Source organism: Motacilla alba, chromosome Z (assembly GCF_015832195.1).
Source record: "Motacilla alba alba isolate MOTALB_02 chromosome Z, Motacilla_alba_V1.0_pri, whole genome shotgun sequence".
NCBI lineage: Eukaryota > Metazoa > Chordata > Aves > Passeriformes > Motacillidae > Motacilla > Motacilla alba.
In genome coordinates this window covers 49,573,829-49,593,866 of record NC_052046.1, presented here as the reverse complement: position 1 = coordinate 49,593,866, position 20,038 = coordinate 49,573,829, and the positions used below count along the sequence as shown (strand labels likewise).

The window sequence follows — 20,038 nt, the reverse complement described above, 5'->3', positions numbered from 1 at the left end:
GATTCAGGGTGAGTACTTCAGGTTTACCTTAATGCATTCTATGCTGAAAGAAAGCTTGAGCACCCATGGCTTTTAGAGTTCATTCTTTTCTGAACCCACTGGCTGCTGATGAATAATGAGGAAGGAAGGCCAGTTCTGTACAAAAACAAGCAAATAAACATAAAAGCAGGCCACTTAGCAGGTGGTAAGGGCTGGTAGTGAGTAGGGCCCAAACCGCTCAACACCACATCCACATAGCACCACCAACTCCAGTAGCAGCCAGCCCGACAGCTGAGTTAGGTCTTTTGCTTACCTACGCTTCCCCATTCCTGCTCAGCAACAGCAGCATGGGGAACAGCAATAAAGCAATGTTGCTTTCAACTATTCTATTTCACACCAGGACTTCTCTACCAAAATCCGCAAGCTCTCCAGAGCTACAGAAATGCCTTCAAACCCTGTTCATAGGCAGCAAAATCCCCAGAGCACAAGATGACACTCAAAAGCTCAGGAGGACAATGGCACAGCCCAGGCGCTGCCCTGTTTAAATACACATTCCAACAGAGAAAAAAACAGATCCTTCCAAACAATGATCTGTAGGGCACATTCTAGCAGGGCATTGGCAACAGTGTTAAGTTTGGAAATAACAATGAAGATTAATTTTCTACAGCCTTGAGTAAATTAAATGCTTCTGAAGTCCGAAAGTCAGAAGGAACCATGCAACAATGCACTTACAGCTTAGAGGGGTGCCAATTCTACAGGAGGAGCTTCTCTTTCCCTTCCCTGAAGAGGCTAAGACATGGGCACACTGTTAGTCTGCTCTGGCTTTGTACATGGATAGGGCCTGGTGACACCAAAGTCATCCCAAGTTCTGCCACCACATTCAGTCAATTTGGGATTTCACCCTCTACATTTTTAATGACCAAAGAATGGTCACAGACAATACCTTTATTAAAACTCTTACAGACAAGAGAAGAATTTTATGTACTGAACTTGCAGGGATTTTTTTCATCTACAAGCTTTTCATCAAGGAGCACCAACTCCGAGCAATGACATGGATGCCTGTCAAGATGGAACTTAACAGAGGTCTCCAGTGATTTTGAATTTAATAGCAGGCTCTTGAAAGATGACAATCAATTAAATATACATATAAGTAAAACTTTTAAACATCTTTACCTAACAACTTGCAGTACACAGAAGCAGAGGGAGTTCAAATTCAAAGGAACATAGCACCCACTGCCCTGATATTTTTATCCACAAATATCATGTAAATATTAGAATTTTATGTTCCTTTACAAAACAGTAGCATGGACTGAAATACTTTTGTGCTTCACCAGTAAACATTTAAATAAACATGTTGCTCAGATGTCCATCCTTCAGCTATCATGTGGAAAAAAAGAGATGTAATAAATAATCATACTGAAGCCAGACAAAATAGTGGCTTGGAAATTTTCCAGATGAACACCTTCCAATGAACTTTCAATGTGCGCTGAGAAATGCAACACAGTGTAAGACAGCATTCGAGGATAAGTAAGCTCTTAAGTCACCTGATTCACAGGAAACTGATGAATTTGGTGATGTGATCAGAGACAATGTCTTGACTGCCACAGAGCCTGCCAACAACCTGAAGAGCAGAGTAACTTCTGTAACTTCTTCTATACCATGCCAATGTCGTCATACAGGAGCATGCACATCTAAAACAGTACTCCCCTGCTGCTGTCCTCAAAGGCATATGTTTGTGGGAGAAAGGAATTTTACTTGATTGTGTCAAGTCTTGCTAACTGTACTCAAACCAAGCATGTTACTTCAGCCCATTTACATAAATTTGTCTCCTTAAAAAACAAATTCATGCAGATATGTTACATTACTATTATTTTTTGTTTCTCCAAAGAATACTAGTGTAAAGTTAACCAGTGCCTTTAGGCAGAACTTAAGAACAACTTTTCTCTCCACCTGCACTTAATCTTGCTGGGTTAAGAAAACTGAGAATCTACGGAAATAATACTGGTTCCTGCATCATTCACACACTTTCTTCGTTTTCACCTCATTCTTAAGTTGCATGGATAGATTAACATATTTTAAGAAGGGTTAGCCATAAGTACAATACAGCAACCTGATTTTTGTCCCTTAAGAGAAAAAGGAAATAATACTACACATAGCCCAAATCTTGACTTACAAAGTGTTTCTGTCATAGACACTCAATCCTAATTCACTTACAATATGAACACACTCACTTTATTCCACATACCTGAACTGAAGTATGCAGCTTCTGAAGCATTCTCTGTAAGATGTCCTACTTATTTGTATCATCCACCCTCTTCCTTCAAACCGGCTTAAAGAAGAAGCTCTGCATGTTAGAGCTCAGTTCAAGCTCACAAAGCGCCACAAAGCTTTGTGAAGAGGGCTACTTAAGGAGGGAATAGTTTGACTGAGCTTCAGCTAATGCAAAAAGTGAAGAAAGCAAAAAAGGAAGGGAAGAACAGCATGATCTTTGACCACTTAAGGAAGAAAGCTAATGAAAAAAAGTGAGGAGAAAAACATCCCAAGACAATGATGACATGAAATGAAATACCAAAGCAGAAGACCATACCATCTCCCCCATTATAAGCTGGTCCAATTAACATAATTTAAGGCATTGCAGTAGCTAAATTTCAAGCTTCATTTAACAGAACCTCCTCTGGAGCCAAAAAACTACCTTCTTTCAGCAGCAGAGGCTGTGAATTTACATGTGTGACTGCTGCCGACACACTGGGTCTTAGACTGCCTATTTAGAGTGGTAGCAAATAAACATATCCAGTTATGACCATGATTTCTTTTCCATCCAGAGCACTCTCAAGCTATGAATGGATAAGCACATCAGTGTCCAACAAAATTCAGTCACGGAGGAAATCAATGCAAAGCTTTTCTTTCTCTCACTGTGTGTACAATGTATAAAAATGCTGAACAGTCTCCACAACTCCAGAATTCATGGACACTCACATACAGCAGTTCAACTCAAGCTGAATAACCGAACAGCCATTAAAATGCCAGTCCAGAATTTGTCTGCCCTGGCAGAGAACCCCTTCCCTCTGCCACCAGCAGCAAGATGTGCACATGGGGATGATAGATCTGTTCATATGCTGAAAAGATACAGGTGTATGTCCTGTACAGGCAAAGATGACTAAGGGCAAGTCTACAAGACAGCAACATAGATGGAGCCACTGTGGTACACAGAGTAATAACTGAAGTATTCTGAACAGCAACCAGAAGAGGACTACATTTAAAAGAAAACCCAAAACACCAAAGCTACCACACTTAGTGCCAAGAAACAAGCTGAGAGGAAAGCCACTTTGGTATCAGGAGGTTCAGAGAAGGCCAAGAATCCTAGCATAAATTCTGAAGGAGGAAGACTGCTGCAGGAAATCTGAAAGAAATCTGATGTTTTGAAGATCTCTCCTGGAAAGTTTGCCTACCAGGTGAGCTTCTAAACTCACATAAATATTTCAACCATAACAGCTGCAGGTTCAGACTACTAATCATTTAACTTGGAAGGTGCATGGTCTTAAAACTCATTCAGAGTTCACTTCACTGTTTGTTGATTAATTCTGTTATGGTTTTAAAGCAACCATTTACTTCCAGCAAACTTCAGTGCTGTATTATGTTCCATGGTATTCAGAGACAGACCATATCAAATTTGTCTCTTTAAATACTGCCAATTTATTCAGCAATAATAACTGTAAAAAGTTTCAGTAGCAAATGAAAACTGTTACTTGAAGTATATTTCAAGTAACCTATGAATCTGTACAGCACATGGGATCTGACAGTACAGGGATCAGGCCTAGCTGGAATGCAGTTGGGAAAGGCATATGCTGCTTGACCAATCTTATCTTCTTCTACAACTTAGTGGATGAGGGAAAGGCTATGGATATTGTCTACCTGAACTTTAATAATGCCTTTAACACTATTTCCTACAGCATTGTCCTGGTGATACTAGCTGCTCATGGTTTGGACAGGTGCACTGTCTGCTGGATTAAAAACTGGCTGGATGGCAGGGCCCAGAGAGTTACATCCAGTCGGTGGCCAGACACTGGAGGGGTTCCCCAGGGCTCAGTGATGGGACAAGTCCTGTTTAATATCTTTATCAATTATTTAATATCTTTATCAATTATTTGGATGAGCAGTTCAAATGCTCCCCCAGTCAGTTCCCAGATATCACCAAGCTGGGTGGGAGTGTTGATCAGCAGGAGGACAGGAAAGCTCTGCAGAGGGACCTGGACAGGCTGGATTGATGGGTCAAGGCCAATGGTATGAGGTTGATACCATGTTCTACAACATGAAGTGCCAGGTCCTGTCCTTGAGTTACAACAGCTCCATGCAGGACTACAGGCTTGGGGAAGAGTGGCTGGAAAGCCACCCCAGAAAAAGCACCTGGGGGTGCTGAGCATGAGCCAGCTGTGCCCAGGTGGCCAAGAAGGCCAATGGCATCCTGCCCTGTATCAGCAATAGTGTGGCCAGCAGGACCAGGGCAGTGACTGTACCCCTGTACTCAGCACTGGTGAGGCCAGACCTCGAATTCTATGTTCAATTTTGGGCCCCTTGCAACAAGAAAGACATTGAGGGGCTGGAGCAATTCCAGAGAAGGGCAATGGAGCACAAGTCCTGGGAGGAGCGGCTGAGGGAGCTGGGGTAATTTAGCCTGGAGAAGTGCACCCTTGGGATGACCTCATCCCTCTCTACAGCTTCCTGAATGGAGGATGTAGGCAACAAGTGACAGGATGAGAGGTAATGGTCTCAAGTTGCTCCAGGAAAGGTTTAGATTGGATAGGAAAAAAAATTTCTTCACAGAAAGGACTGTTAATCACTGGAACAGGCCACCCCTGAATTACCATCCCTAGAGGTATTTTAAAGGTGTTTAGATGTGACGTTTAAAGACACGGTTCAATGATGAACACAATGGTGCTGGATTTGATGATATTGCAAATCTTTTCCAACTTAAGCAATTCTATGATTCTATATTTGGCCAGCACTGCCAAGTTCATCCAAACTCTCAGTAAACGAAAGGTAAAGTGAGACAGCTGTTTTAATAAACAGTACAATTCAGCCACTACTTCATTGCTAAGAAACCTTGATCTAAAGAATCCCTTACTGTACCAACCTCTATGGAAGGTACTTTAAAGCTGTTAGGACCAGCTCCATGTAAGTGCAGAAGAAAAGGTTTGGTGCTGCTTTGCACTTCTGCATAGGAAGAAGGGCATTCTCCATGCTATCTGTTCCATCTCAAACTCTCAATCTGTACTCCTGTTTGTAGTTTAGCAACAATAATATGCAATTGCTATCTGTTAGGTTTAATTGTACAACACCGTGGGTTATGAGCAGAACACTTACAGATCCTCTACCAAGAAAGCACATTATAGCAAGCTCTTTACTGTGAATAGTCATGCAGTGCTAGAATGGGAAAACTGGAAAATAAATCTAATCCAGAATATTTTATTTCACCCTGATCTGGTAGTTTTTGCTGGTTAGTTTTGAAAAGCGAGGGTTTCTAAATGCAGAGTTTTAATTTCTTTTCAATAAAAATACTAAACTAAGTAGATGTGAAATTACATAGGTCAACTCTGTCAAACTAGCTGCATTATGAATTGTCCATAAAAACCTCAGAGATCAATTTCCACTAGATTCTATACTAGGGACTTCCCCCCACTCCTTTCCCATAACAATAATGACATGAGAAGAGACCAGTATAGCAACTATTTTGCAAATCCTATTTTTTAACTTGAGAATTGTATTTTTACTGACAGGCCAGTCACTGAGGCATCATCAGCAAGTAGTTTCTTGGTATTACAAGACTACAAAAATCAGGAGGCACTAATTGAACAGGATCACCATTCCAAGCAAGCAAGTACCAGTAACATCAGGATAATAAATGTCAGCAAAGCATGTGGGATGGAGTTGCAATCACATATTAATCTATCTAACACAGAAAAGAAGAAACAAAATAGCTAAGAGCAAAAACTGACAAAAGAAACCTCTCCACAACAACCTCACAGCGTGTTTAGAAGAAAAAATAACAGCAAAGAAAAACAAGATTCGCAGTAATTTTCATTAGTATTTAAGGTACTGTAGTTAGCAACCAGTGCAAACTCTGACTGCACATCCTGCCTACAGATGGAACCCAGCAGTGCCTTGTTCTGTCTCTCAGACGGAACTGTTGGCAGCAGATCTCATATTTTGGGCTCTGGGACTACACTACACGGATCAAAAAAAGATCACTATTTTCCACAACAGAAAAAAACAACACCTACTAAAGGACTGGCAAATCCAAACCTGACTCCAATACAGCTGTCATTTGCAAGAATGGACTCCGACCCTATACGCTCTAATTACCCGAGCAGGACAGACCACCTTCAGAACAGGCACCGACTTTGTTTGCACTCAACCCTAGCTTTTCCACACATACACGTACAGAGAGCTATTTAGAAATTATTATTCGAGCAGCCTCTCATATTAACTTTTATAAGCCAAATACTGCTGCAAGCTACTTTGACATAAACCTAGAGCAGTAATTGCTGCAGACAAGGAACTCTGTTTCCACGTTGACCCAGCAGCTAACGGGGGAACGTGATCCTTAATAAACAGTATTTCCCCCACAAGAAAAAAGAAAAAGGGGGGCGGGGGGGGGGGGGGGGTAAGGGGAACAAAACAAAACAAAACAAAAAACCACAAACAAATAAAAAAAATGAAAGAAAAAAAAAAAACACCAAGGACTACACCTAAACCCAAACCCGCGGCAGCCTGGAGCCATGGTTCTCAGCGCGGGGCGCGCCCGGCTGGGTGCCCCACTCTGGGCTCCGCTTCGCCTCGGCTGCCTTTCTTTCGTGGTTTTGGGTTTTTTGGTTTTGAGGTTTTTTTAGGGCTTTTTTTCCCTCGCTCTCTCCTCTCCTATTTTTTTTTCCAGCGCTGCGCCCCGCGCTCCCCACAGCTGAAAGCTGTCCAAGCCCAGGACCACACACAGGCTCCCGCCCTGCCGCGCCGCCCGCCCCTCCCCCGCCGCGGCCGCGCGCACTCCCAAAATGGCGGAGGGGGCGCCTCCCGGCAGTGCCGCCGCTTCCCGCCGCCGACGGGGACGCGGAAACCCGCCGCCCGCAGCTCGCCCGCACTGCGAGGCGGGGCAGAGGCGAGGGTACGGGGCGCTGGAGACGGGCTGTCCCGGCGGCCCCCGCCGAGTGCAGGGTCTGGCCGCCGCGGCCCCCCGCGGGCGGAGTAGTGGTACGCGCCGCCCGGGGCTGCGCGCCGCAGCTCAGTGCCCGCCTCCCGCCCCGACAGCCGCCCGCCTCCCCAGCCGGCGGCCGCTCCTCCCGGGCAGCTCTACCCGGCCGGCGGGGCGGGCAGGGACGGCAACAGAAAACGGGGGCATCCCCCGGACTTACCTTCCACCCATAGCTCCTCCACGTTGGTCTCGAGATTAGCTGCCCTTAATCCTACAGCGAAAGCCCCAAATATCAGGAGGCCGACAACCAAAAACTTCCCGCAGTTTTTCTGAATGTAACAGCCCAGTTTAAACAACAGTCTCTGAAACTTTGCTCGCAGCCACAGCGGCGCTTTCCGTCCCGTCGCCTTCCCCTGCAAAGCAAGAAGAGGTCAGTAGTTGCGGGCTGCGGCAGCCGCAGAAGTGGGGGGAGCCCCCCAGTCCTCCCACGAGCGGCACAGCTCGTGTCTCTCGGGGCGCAGTCCCCGGAGGAATGATGGAGGGAGCGCCGTGAACAGGCATCCTTCCAGCAGGGCCCTTTGCCCCGCGGCCTTGCCGTGCAGCCACCCTTGAGCACCCACACAGGGACAAGATGTACCTGCTGTCAGCCATCCTTGCCCCAGACCAACACGCGGGTTTGGTGGTGACAACACCGCGTCTGGCCCCGGGCCCTCGCCTGTGCCAGCCACCACCATACTCTTCTCTTGCCCGAGGCATCTACTCTTCTCTTGCCCGAGGCATCGCCACCAGCTCAGGCTGCAAAGCATTCGTGCTGGCGAGACCCGTGGCTCCAGGGAAGTAGGAACCACTTCCGACAAACCTCTACAGCCACAAAAAAAGTCCCTTTTCCTGCTCTCCTTGGAACCCCAGAATGACAGGGAGGAGACGCGGGGAGCGGGGGGGTGGGGGGGTTGTATGACAGATAGTGAGTAGCAGCGGCCGTTTCCCCCATTCCCAGCTCCTAGCAGGGGCTTGGTGCTGAGGCAAGACCCACGTGGTGAGCAGCGCTGTAACATCTGCAGTAATTCATTTCCATAGAGTTTGGAGACGCTGTGTGATCTGAATTAGGAAGTAGAGCAGCCATCTGTAAGTTACGACAATATTTGTGAACGGAAGAGGGCAGCCACATGGATTTTTTTTTCCCTCCTCCTTTCCCTCTTCTTACAAAGCCTAGAAATCCGCTCCCTGAAGTGAAACCATCCCTGCAGCAAGACAGCTTTTGGAGATTGTTTACTTTGAACATTTTTTGGCCAGCGGAGATTGGCGGCCAGGGCTGTCCCCCGCCCCGCCCGGCACCTCCAGTCCTCCGCGGGGACCGGCGCGGCAGGGTTAAGGTGGCAATTTGTTTATGGCCCTCGCTCCCCCTCCGGCCGCCGGGCAAGGGAGAAAACCGCTGCCTTGTTTGCTGGGGGACCCCGTTCTCCCAGGGCAGCTGCCGTCTCGGCGCTCGGCGGAAAACTTCACAAAAGCCCAACTTCTGCTAAGAAGCCGGCCGGTTTCTCCCCTGTTCCGGCCGGGAGCGGGTGTTGCCGAGATCGCAGGGCGCTACGAGGGGACGGAGAAGCAAAAAGGAAGCGGACAGAGAGAGGGAGAGCGGGCCTGGGGTTAGCCATGGGGAGGCCGGGACCTAGCCGAGACTATTTCGGGAAGTTCAGGAGGAGAAGTGCACAGGCACGCACCAGGGCAGGCACAGGCGAGCAGGGAGGGAAGGAGGGCACTCTCTCCCGCACTGAAGAGTCACAGACGTCCCTCTCTTTTTCCCAGCATTTTATTGGTGGCCGTTTCGTTTCCATCTCCTCCTTCCACCCCCGCGAGAAAACACACCACCTCCCTCCTCCTCCCCCGCGGAAAAAGCAGCACTACCACTAGCGTGTATCTCTGGAAAAAAGAGTGAGAGATTGAATGCACCTTTGAAATCTGCTCCAAGGCGAAAGCCGCATCGCAGTAGCTCGGTCGCTGCAGATACTCCCGGTCGGGCACCGCGGCGCGCCGATTCCCTCCAGTCCTTCGCCGCCTCCCGCCGCCGTTTCTCGGCGCCCGGCCGGGGTGGCCTCCGCCGCCCGCGCTGCTGCTGGTCTCCGGCTCCGACGCGTTACCGGCTGAGGCCATGTTGCCGCCGCCGGCGGGACGGGAGAGCTGGCGCTGCCGCGGCGGGGCCCGGGGCCCCGGGGGTGCGGCGGGGCCGCGGGGGGCTGGCGGCGTTGCGGGCCGCGGGCTGATGCTGCTGCTGCGGGGGCTGCTGCCGCCGCTGCTGCTGCCGCCGCCGCCGCCGGGGCTGCTGCTGGGGCTGCTGCAGCGCGGCCGCCTCACGCGGGGCGCGGGGCGGCGGCTGCCGCCGCGGCCGCTCCGGCCGAGTCGCTCCCCGCGCCTCCCATTGCCACATCGCGCGCGGACCCCGAGCTGCAGGCGGTCGCTCCCCGCGCCCGGCGAGGGCGGGCGGACGGGCGGGCGCGACCCCCGGGATCTCCCGGCCGCCGCCGCCGCGCTATCCTTCTCTCCCGTTGGAATCGCCTAGTCCGGCCGGCCTCCGCTGCCTCGGGGAAGCTGCTGTCCGCGGCGGCGCTCAGCGGCTGCGGCGGGGCGGCGGCGCGGCGGGCCGCGGCTGCTCCTGCTGCTGCTGGGCTGCCTCGCCGCGCTGCACCATCCTGCTTCAGGGCCGAGGTGCTTCCCGCGGGCCGCGGGGCCGGCGGGGTTCCGCGGTTGGCCCCGCCGCGGCGGCGGGCGGGCGGCTGCCTGGCGCTCTCCCCCGGTGTGTGCGCGGCAGCACCGAGCTGCAGCCCCTCGGCTCCAGAGATGAGATGAAGAAGAAAAAAAGGACTCTCTCCATTTGGATAAAGAGGAGGAGGAGGAGGAGGAGGAGGAGGAGGAGGAGGAGGGGTGGGGGGGGTGGGGGGAGTATGAGTGGAGAGAGAGCGAGAGAGGGAGGGAAAAAAAAAAGGGGCTGAGAGCCCGCCCCCGGGGCTGTCAGATGGCTTGGGTTTCTGAGAGGTGATTGGCTCGGGGAGGGCAGAAATTACTCAGCAAACATGACTATTATTAGCTGCTTAGCAACAGCTCACCAAAGTAGAGAGACCACCCAGGCCGGCAACCCTTGTGTGTGCATCTCCAGCTTCAGGGGGAGCCTTAAAGAGATCCAGTCTTCTTTGCATGCAATACTTCCATTAAGGAATGCCTTCTCCCTCTTTCTTCTTCGTTTTCTTTTCAAGAGCGTTACTCCCCCCTCCCCTTACTCCCCTCCCCCGACCCCCGTCCGGGATGCTTGCAAATACACTCGCGGAATTTTCTCGCCAGGGACATATAGAAATACATTTTTCCCTTTTAAGAAAAAGAGAGGGAAACGAAGAAAAAGCAGCATTAGACGATTTCTAAAGGCCTTAAAAGAAAATCCTTTTAGAGGCACCTTGGCCTCGAGCTGCAACAAATACTGGGAGGTCCGAGCTGAATTCCCAGGCTTGCAGGAATAATGACAGGGTGGTGGATATTGCGGTAGAAAGTGCCAGATTTTTCTCCCCCTCTCTTTTTAACTAAAGATGAGACGTAGTTCCTTGCAAGAAAACCACTCCGTCCAGTTAGAAAAACACAATGAAAATTTAAAACTTAAGGGATTTAAAGCCGCGCGGTAGCTAGCTGTTTCAACTTAGAACTCATTCTTTAACCGAAACCTGAGGAAAGCCAATTCTAATGTTTTTAGTGTAAAAGTCCATGAAACGCAGCCTGGCCGCGCTAAACATTTCTCGAACTACACGCGATTGTTACTTTTTGGGCACCGCTTCTCCGCGTCTCTCTTCATTGAGAATCAGCCATTAATTGCTGCCTCTAGGGCTGCGCGCGTACCCCCCAGCCCCGAGCTCGGGCCCCGACCCGCAGCGCGGCTCCCCGCGGAGGCAGCTACGGGCCATGGCGGACACCCATGGGCACCGGGGGGGGGCAGCCCACAGCCCTTCCCTCCGCCCCCGACCCTGGCCGGGGAGGTGCTTTGGGGGGCTGCCTTCCTGCGGGACGGCTGCTACACGCCTGCGGAGGAGCGCGGCTGTAAATAGTTCGGGAGCTGTAGGCGGGGGTGGGAGAAATGCTGCAAAGAAGAGAGGGGCATGGGGACCCGAGGTAAGAAGAGAGCCCCGTGCAGCCCCTGCTCGGCGCGGTGCCCGGCTCGACAAATCCGCCGGCACTGCGCACCTCTCCCTTCAGCCCCGCCGTGCGTCTACCGGGGGCAGTGGTCCTGAGCAAAACCCCTGAGCCCCTTGTCACTGCAAGCGTCCTCCTCCCCTCGGCGGGCTGGCAACGGCTCTTAGCGGGGCCGTCCCGGCGCCCGCAACGCGGGCTGGCAGGGTCCCGAGAGCCGGCGGGAGCGAGCTGCGCACTGCACCGCATCGATTTCTCCATGAGACTGCTTAAAGGCATCAACGGTCAGGACCTTTCAAGGGCCAAACCCGCCGGCTAGGGGGTTCCTTTCTTCTTTGATTTCATCCCAACTCTGGTTTTTTCCCACCCTGGGAAACTTGTCTCCGTGAAGGCCCTGCCCTGTGCCCCGCACAGGACTCTGTCCAGGAAAGCTGCTAGGAGCAGTAAGCAGTCATGCAGGCACACGTAGGTGTGTATGTATGGGAGAAAGAAACCTGAAGCAGTTGCAGCTGGAGGCTGTTTTCTGTTTGAGGCTGAAAACTGTTCCTGGGGTGCAGTCGGTCACCTCCAATTCAAGTTTCCACTTGCGAAAGTGACCATCCAGCTAGCTAGGAAGGGATGTGACACTGCTTCTGCAAGTGCTCAACCTCACTGTGTCTGATCGGGTAGCAGGGCAGGGGAATCGAGAAAGAAGGGATGGGCACAGAAGCATTTTGGTTCAGCCTCCTGGTAGGCTCCAAAATCAGGGAAGAGTGTCCTTTCAAGCAGCTGGAATCCCCAGCACTGTCCTACATGTCTCCTGCCTGCTAGTCTTCACACAGTAGCCTAAAGCCCGTTCTCACTACTGGTTCCAAAAGACTATCCGAAGACTCAAATTTAACAAGCATTGTCTTAATCTCTCCTCTCTCCCTGTGGTCTGGAAGGATTTTTTTTTTTTTAAGCATACGCAAGAGATTAATTACTGCAGAGATCTAATTGGTCTTGTTTCTGGGATGGGTGTGTGTATGTATGTTGGGGTTTTTTTTCCCCTCAAGGAAGAAATGTCAGTGTAAAAGTCTCCACTTGGGTGGTCAGAGCAGGGGCTGCCCCCAGTCTGCCTCATAGCTGATGCCTGCTTGCTACATTCCTGGCAATAATGTTGTTCCTAATCAATCTGCCCTTATTTACATTTGTAAGCACTGCTGACTGTGATATGCATGCGCTGAGTGTGCAACTGGTCCTCCACACCACGGGCTATCTCCATCATCAGCAACTCGAAGGGATCTCTCAGATTTCTTATATAGGACATGCTATGTGGTAAAGGCCTAGGAAGTTGCCTCGTTATGTGGAGGGGCTGCAATCTACAACCATTCATACCTGTTCCTTTCAATGCCTAGACAGCCCAGGCTGGTGTACAAGACTTTCAGCATTGACTTTAGTAATAGTGGCTTCATTTTGTGATGCTCTGCCTCTTACATACATTCCCTTTGTGTTCATAACCCCTGATATTGCAGAGCACTTCTCCAGCCAGGTAAGGGATCAATCCAATAGAGATTAGCAATGGGTAGCCGATATTTACAGTGATGTTACTTTAACACATTTTTTCCAGGTCACTCTTCACCTGCAGACACCCACCAAAAACATTTGCACTGCTGGAGCATCTGATTACCCTAATAAAAAAAAAAAAAAGACAAAAATGAAGTGCAGCCACTTTGCATTCCTTTTGTACGGTTCACAAGAGTGCTGACCCTGGGAGAAGACCGACCTGTGGGAAAATAATCAGATTTTTTCTATTCCCTCAGATTTTTGTCTCTCACACAGGTTTGCATCACATAAGTGGACAGGCCTACCCTGGCCCTGTGCTCCACCCGCACACCTGATTCTGGCTATGACATAAGATCACAGGCACTGGGTTCTGCAGGGCAGCCTGAGCCTCCCTCTCCTTTTCCGCTCGGAGTGCCGTGCTGGCCACCGGGCCGGCGGGGGTTGCCGTCGGGGGGCGGCGGCGCGCAGCGGGGAGCAGCTCTGCAGGGCAGCGCCGCCGCTCAGCGCCCGCGCCTGGGGAAGGAGGCGGGCGGCCTCTCCCCCTCCTCAGCCCTGGAAGAAAGGGAACTGCTCGAGCCAACTTGTCAAAATAATGCGGCTAATTACCCCTGATCTCCTTTAATGGAAAGCTGCTCTGCACGCCACAAAGGAGCAAATGAGGGATCTACAGCACCAACCCAGGAGCGCTGGCATTTTCTTCTGCGGAGGGCTGCGGGGAAATGTGCCTCCAGAGGAGTCTCCGAGGCTTCTGGGCTCCTCCCGCACAGCAGTGGACTACCAGAGGAGAAGAGCGCACGGGGAGCTGAGGAAGACAGTGGATGGAGGAACAGCCCGCTCCATGCAAACCACTAGGACATCCCAGCCCTAGCAGACTGTCATATTCCACGAGGGGCTGTACCTCTATAAACCCAAGTAGTCTTCCAATCAGATTCTTTTCCTGGCATAATGCCCCGCCACTTACAGGTCATGAATGTGCATTGAGAGGGGAAAATTACACTGAACCACTTTTAGCCAGTCTGGACAACACCAGGTCTGTGTTAAGATAGAGCTGAAGTTTTGCATGTGCCAGAAGGCAGGGCATTCACTTCCATGATCTCTGCCATCGGGCCTTGAAGAAAAAAAAAAAAGCTGAACGACACAATCTCTTTGACCCACTGCTGGAGCAACAAATTTATTAGAGATATAGGCGTGAGAAATGAAAAGGAAGTAAAACAATTCAGGCTCATTGTATGTCTTTCTTTCATACTGCTAATCCGGTTTACACATCACGCCTACATGTCTCAATAGGGCTTTATACACTGTGGCAAAGGCAGAACAAAATAAAAGGTGTGTGTGCGTGTGTGCGTGCATGTGCATGTGTGTGTGAAAAATAAGGATAAAAACAGAGAAGCCTACGACATTTTAATTCAGAGTGGGCTGCCAGTTTTATATCTACAGGCTCTTAAAAACCAAACAGATTTTAAAAGATTCCTTTTCCTCCCCTCCCTCCTCAGCCCTATTGTTTCTAAACAACACTACCTGTTGTCCAGATACAATGTCACGTTACAATTCAGACACACAATGCCCCCAGTAGCATAACCAGGAACTAGATACACCTATGAAACTGGTGCGAGACTCTAGCTCGTAAAGGCTACCTGGTTAGGAGCTGTGAAACACCCACTTTGGCTGCAGCGCTTCTTTTAAAACCATCCGACGATGCCAGATATCTCCCCACCCCCCTCCGCGCTTTTGCCTCCCCCACGTCTACCTCCTGTAGTGGGACTAAGGCAGCGGAGAAGGTGAGATCTGTCACTGAACATCCCCCCACTCTCCAGTCCCTGGAAGCAGTGAGGCAGCACGCACGAGACCCATTACAGCAGCACGGTACCGGTCCTGATGGTGCCCGGTACCAGCCGCGCGAGGAGTCCAGTCCTGAAGACGGAGGCTGAAGCCAATATTGACTTCAAACTAAGCCGGCCCATGTCCTCTAGAGCCTAGCCCTAGGCTAGGCTCTAGAGAAGTTTCTGCTCCCCACAAGGCAGCTTGTTCGGACCAGAGCTCGCACAGGTGCGAAATGCAGAGACGGCCGTCCTCTGCGGCACTGCAGTCGCTTCAGGAGCCGCCTCCCATCAGCGGGATGTCCCCCGCGCATCCCTACCGCAGCTCTGAGCCACCTCACTGCCAAGCCGGGCGAGGGAGAGCAGCGCCTGGCTCCGAGCAAGCCCCGTAGCCCCTGGTCCACGCCAAGCCCCCGTCACACCCCGCCTGCCGTACCCCGCGATATTATTCCCGCTCGGGCCGCACCTGGTGCCCGGTCGATAGCCTCGTCCCCCGACTGCGAGAGGGAGGTTCCTCCCGCCCCCTCCGGACCCCGGAGAAGGCACGTGTAGCCCCTCCAACACCGCCCCGGGCCCGGGCCCTGTCCGCCGGGTCCCGCGGCTCCGGCCCGCTGTCGCCCCGCCGAAGGGAAGGCACCTACCATCACTGCCCGGGCGGGAGCCGCTCGGGGTGAGCCGTGCTGGAGGTCTGGGTGCGCCCTCATTCACTGGTATTGACGGCTTAAATGGAACATCAGTGCGTTTCTTTTCTTTTCTTTTCTTTTCTTTTCTTTTCTTTTCTTTTCTTTTCTTTTCTTTTCTTTTCTTTTCTTTTCTTTTCTTTTCTTTTCTTTTCTTATCCTTCCTTCCTTCCTTCCTTCCTTCCTTCCTTCCTTCCTTCCTTCCTTCCTTCCTTCCTTCCTTCCTTCCTTCCTTCCTTCCTTCCTTCCTTCCTTCCTTCCTTCCTTCCTTCCTTCCTTCCTTCCTTCCTTCCTTCCTTCCTTCCTTCCTTCCTTCCTTCCTTCCTTCCTTCCTTCCTTCCTTCCTTCCTTCCTTCCTTCCTTCCTTCCCTCCTTCCCTCCTTCCCTCCTTCCCTCCTTCCCTCCTTCCCTCCTTCCCCTTTACGCTGAAGGAGCTGAAAATGTAAAAAAAACAACCCTCCTAGGTTGCAGACATTCTGCCGAGTGCTGGAAAGCCTCACAATTACATGCCTGTTTCTATTAAGCAGCTCCATCGTCCTCTGTGTGGGTGGTCTGGCTCTCAATAGGCAGGACCTGTCAGGGTCACGTGACCGACCGGCGAACGCTGCCCCTTTACAATAAACTTTAGGGAAAAAAGCGGAGGAAGGCAGGACGGTAGAGCCCCGCACCGCTGACCCCGCCCCGCTGCTGCCCCCAGCAGCACAGCGCACCAGAGCGCGGTCTCCTTCAGCCCCTGCCTCCTCCCCCTGCTCCCACCCCGGTGTCCAGGGGAGGAAGAGTGTGAAAGGTATCAGGTTGGTGGAATGCTGTTTCCTCGTCAAAAGAAATATGCAGATGGATGGGTACAGAGAGAGGAGAGAGAAGGAGTTTCCTTCTGGTGCTGAGCACCCCAGACTGCACCAGATTTAGTATGTTTGTTCCTAAAACCTTTATGCCCGTCCTCCTCAGTTTTGGTAGAATTCACTAGAAAGGCATCTTTCAAGTGAAGCAGGGCAATGCAAGAAGTTACCACCAGTGAATAATTCCTGGACGTTACTGGGGAAGACCACGGTGATTTTATTTTAAAAGCAACATTTTCTTGAATAGTTACAAGCAGCATACACAAGCAGAAATTTACTACTACTTTTTTGGAGCTCAGGGTGGCTGATATTGTTACAGGATCTGAGACTAGTGTTGTCAAGTGTTCCTCCTGAATTAGGGCACATTGTAAGGAAAAAATTACCTGTCTGGAAGATTGTCACTCATTGTTTATGGATGATCCTTTCCCTCCAGTCGGTTACATTTGATTTATTATTAGATTTGGAATCTCTAGAACATATTTTGAGAATAAAATACATTCTATATTGCTGCAGTCTTGTGTCCAAGTTGCCCAGAAAATTCTGTTTGTGTTATGTTTTGAAAATGTGCTTCATGATTGGGTTCAGTGATTCACATGACTTTTTGGAATACTTTTTAGCCAAATTTTATATCACTCTACTGTTAGAGAATTCCACTAAAAGAAAATAATGTGTATGTATATGTGTAATGTGTATGAACACACTCATGTGTTCATTATCAACAATATAAAAAGATTGTATAAGAAAAACTGTAATGAAACCTCTTATAATCCAATTGCATTAAGCAGCCTGTACTCCATATATATGATCTGCATAAAACCAGTCTAAGTATCAAAATAATGAGTAAGAAAGAAATTTTTTCCCCCTACAAAACTGACATGACAGGGGCTTGTGTCAATGACAAAGTCTTGGAAGAGCACAGGGAAATACATTTTACAGGATTTTTAAAACATGCATGAAAAACATGGAAGGGGAGGGAAGGGAAGGGAAACTGAGAAAACTATGCCCAAACTGACTTTACTGCTGAATACCAGACATCCTCCCTCTAAGCAGCACTGCACTTCAGTGCTTCTGTTTTATCCTGTTTTATTCCCCTTTGCTCCTATATGGATAAAGACCATATTTCAATCCAATTCTGTGTTTTCCTTCTGAGCCACTGTTGAAGGTCTTCAGCTAAAGCTATTTTGGCTGCAACTATGGGGTAGTTCTGCCATGAAAACCATTCTGAACATGTGACAAGTCCATCTTGTCAATAACCATGTGTTGCACCTCTGTTTGAGACACAATTAGACTAGCTAACTAAGATTAAGAGAACTGTTTCATAGCCTTGGCCAGGTCCATGCCTGGACAATAGAATCTTGTACGAAGCACCTGCAGATCTGATCTAAAGTGAAACAAGTTTCTGAATTTTGTTTGTTTGGTTGTTTTGTTTTGTTTTGTATAAAATCAGTCCCTTATTACTCCAGTCCTGACCCTAACTATCAAGAAAATGAGTGTCATGTCCTTATCACCCAGCACATTAAACTCTACATGGTTTTGAGCTATAAGCGCGTTCTTCTCTGAAGCAGGAGGGATATGAGCTTTTCACTTACTTTGTTTACTTTGTTTTTATTTGTTCTGCAGAGGAAGCCCATGGAAGCCATGGATACAAGTCTGATAGTCCTTTACTACTTGTATCACATGTATCATCCTGATGGCTAGGGATACAAGAAACTCCGTGAAAGAGATGGCGAAGTGTTCTTCAGAAAACCCTACTACCAGAAGTGTTAGATGATTTGCTCCGTCCTTTTTCTGAAAATAGGATTGGTTCCTACAATATTCCTGGGAGATGGTTGCCCAGTCTGGCTTTTAAAATCTCCTTCCACAATTTTTCAGCTCAGACAGTAGGGAATATGGTCCTGGCTGTTGGAAAGGTATTAATATTTTCTCAATGTCTAACCTAAACTTTCCATTTCTATAATTTAGACATATTGCTTCTTTTCCATTTTAGCATTGATCATAAAATTTATTTCCTTTCTCATTACATAAAAAAGAGATAGTTAGATTATCCATGCCTTTCTTCAATCTTTACTCTTCAGGCAATTTATTCTACCTTTCTCCACTGGTGTATTTTCTCACACAGAACCTCTCCCAACAGACCCTAGTATGGAATTCACCTTATTTGTAGTTGTGGGGTTTTTTTTGGTTTTTGGTTTTTTTTTTTTTTTTTGTTGTTGTTGTTGTTGGGTTTTTTTTGGTTTTTTTTTTTTTCTTGTGCTCAGGATAGAAGTCACTATAATCCCCAGATTCCTTTCTTCATTATCCTTCCCTGAAGTCTTCCCTTCAAGCATGCCTGTATGCCAGTGGAAAACACTTCTATTACAACTTAATGTATGATGTTCAGCTGTTATGAAATATTATTTTCATATCTACTTTTTCTTGGTATTGTAGTGCAATAAAATGAGCACTCAAGTAAAAATTTCATCATCATTAATGAGCACATTAACACCATAACTCTGTTGGGCCTCTTCAGAAAAAAAAAAAAAAAGCAAAAAAAAAAAAAAAAAGCTTGTTATTCTTGCAAGTGAACTCAAAATTCACTGACTTAATTAAAAAATATTGCTAAAATTTTTTTGATAGAAAGTTTTTCGAAGATTAGTAAATATTAGAGCTCAGCTGTTAGAAATTAGCCCATCTTTTGTAAGACTTCAACAGTATGTGATTTGCATGGCTAATTCATTGACTAAGACTGACAGTTTACTTCAGAAAGTCACCTCAAGGGCACAAGACCCAATGGCACACAACTGAATCTTGTACAAAGCATCTGCAGATCTGATCTAAAGCTAAACAAGTTTATGAGTTTTGTTTGTTTGTTTTGTATAAAATCAGTCCCTTATTACTCCAGTCCTGACCCTCACTATCAAGAAAATGGATGTCATGTCCTTATCACCCAATACTTTGAAATCCACATTGTTTTCAGCTATAAACATATGGATTCCTACCATGCCAACAGAAATGTAGAGCTGAAGAAAACTCTGCAGAAAGTAAATAACTGGGTCTTTAAGCTGCACTCTCAGGCCATCCCTGGCTTGATATAAACTTGATATATGTGAGAAACCTCTTAGGTCATCTTTGGACTAATGGCCATACCTGGTCTAAGAAGTTTCTCATGTTGATTGGTGTAATTAACCTAGCACATATTGTTTCTGGTGTGTTCATACAGGAAATACAGAGAGAATGCAAGTGCCAGGAGGCAAAAGAGAAGCAGATCTTCTGTATAGTCTCTTCTCCATCAGGCTCTAAGTTGAAGCTGTGAAAATTCAGATATGTGTGACCCTTTGTGGATCCTACACATCATCCTAAATATGGTGCAAGACATCTCCATGAGACCAAAGATTTCATGTGGCGCAGAAAAGCCACATAAGCAGTACTATGTGTCTGAGTGGTTGACAGGAATTTATCTGGATCTAAGAGACAGAATCACACCTTGTACCTACTGAAACCATGCTGATTAATGAGAGGATTCATGATTAGGAGGAGATGTCGAAGTGTGTACCAGTCTACAAACATCCTGTTTCTACTGCACCGTTTCCCAGTTCTATACCCCTCTGTGGGAGAGTATACTTCATGTGCCACTTCATCCAAGAGACACTTGGAATCTGGTGAAAAATCCTCTGGGAACATGAGCATTAATGGCCATGGTAAGCCATGGAAGTCTGCTACGGTTATGCTGACAAGTCATTCCTACTTGTCTGCCACATGAAGAAGTGTTATACAAGGGCTAAACAATCTGCTCTTCTCCCTATTCCTAGAACACTAGTGATCACCAGGACTGAGATGATTTCCTATGCCATCACTTGCTACTAACCATATTTGACT

The 20,038-nt window shown here is 48.6% G+C and overlaps 1 protein-coding gene across 4 annotated transcripts in view; it reads right to left on the bottom strand.

Annotated features, from left to right (window-relative positions):
• Positions 1-15,435, bottom strand: part of PTCH1 (patched 1) — a 73,604-nt gene extending 58,169 nt beyond the window's left edge. The window contains exons 1-2 of one of the 4 annotated variants that reach the window (XR_005255239.1): positions 9,110-12,019; positions 7,383-7,575 (exon numbers count right to left, since the gene is read on the bottom strand). Coding sequence is in view for 2 of the 4 variants with exons in the window: in XM_038124205.1 (XP_037980133.1) it covers positions 7,383-7,575; positions 9,110-9,310 (394 nt within the window). In the remaining 2 variants the exon portion in view is untranslated. The other 3 variants (XM_038124206.1, XM_038124205.1, XM_038124207.1) reach the window with 3 other exon arrangements.
• Positions 15,436-20,038: the final 4,603 nt, after the last annotated feature.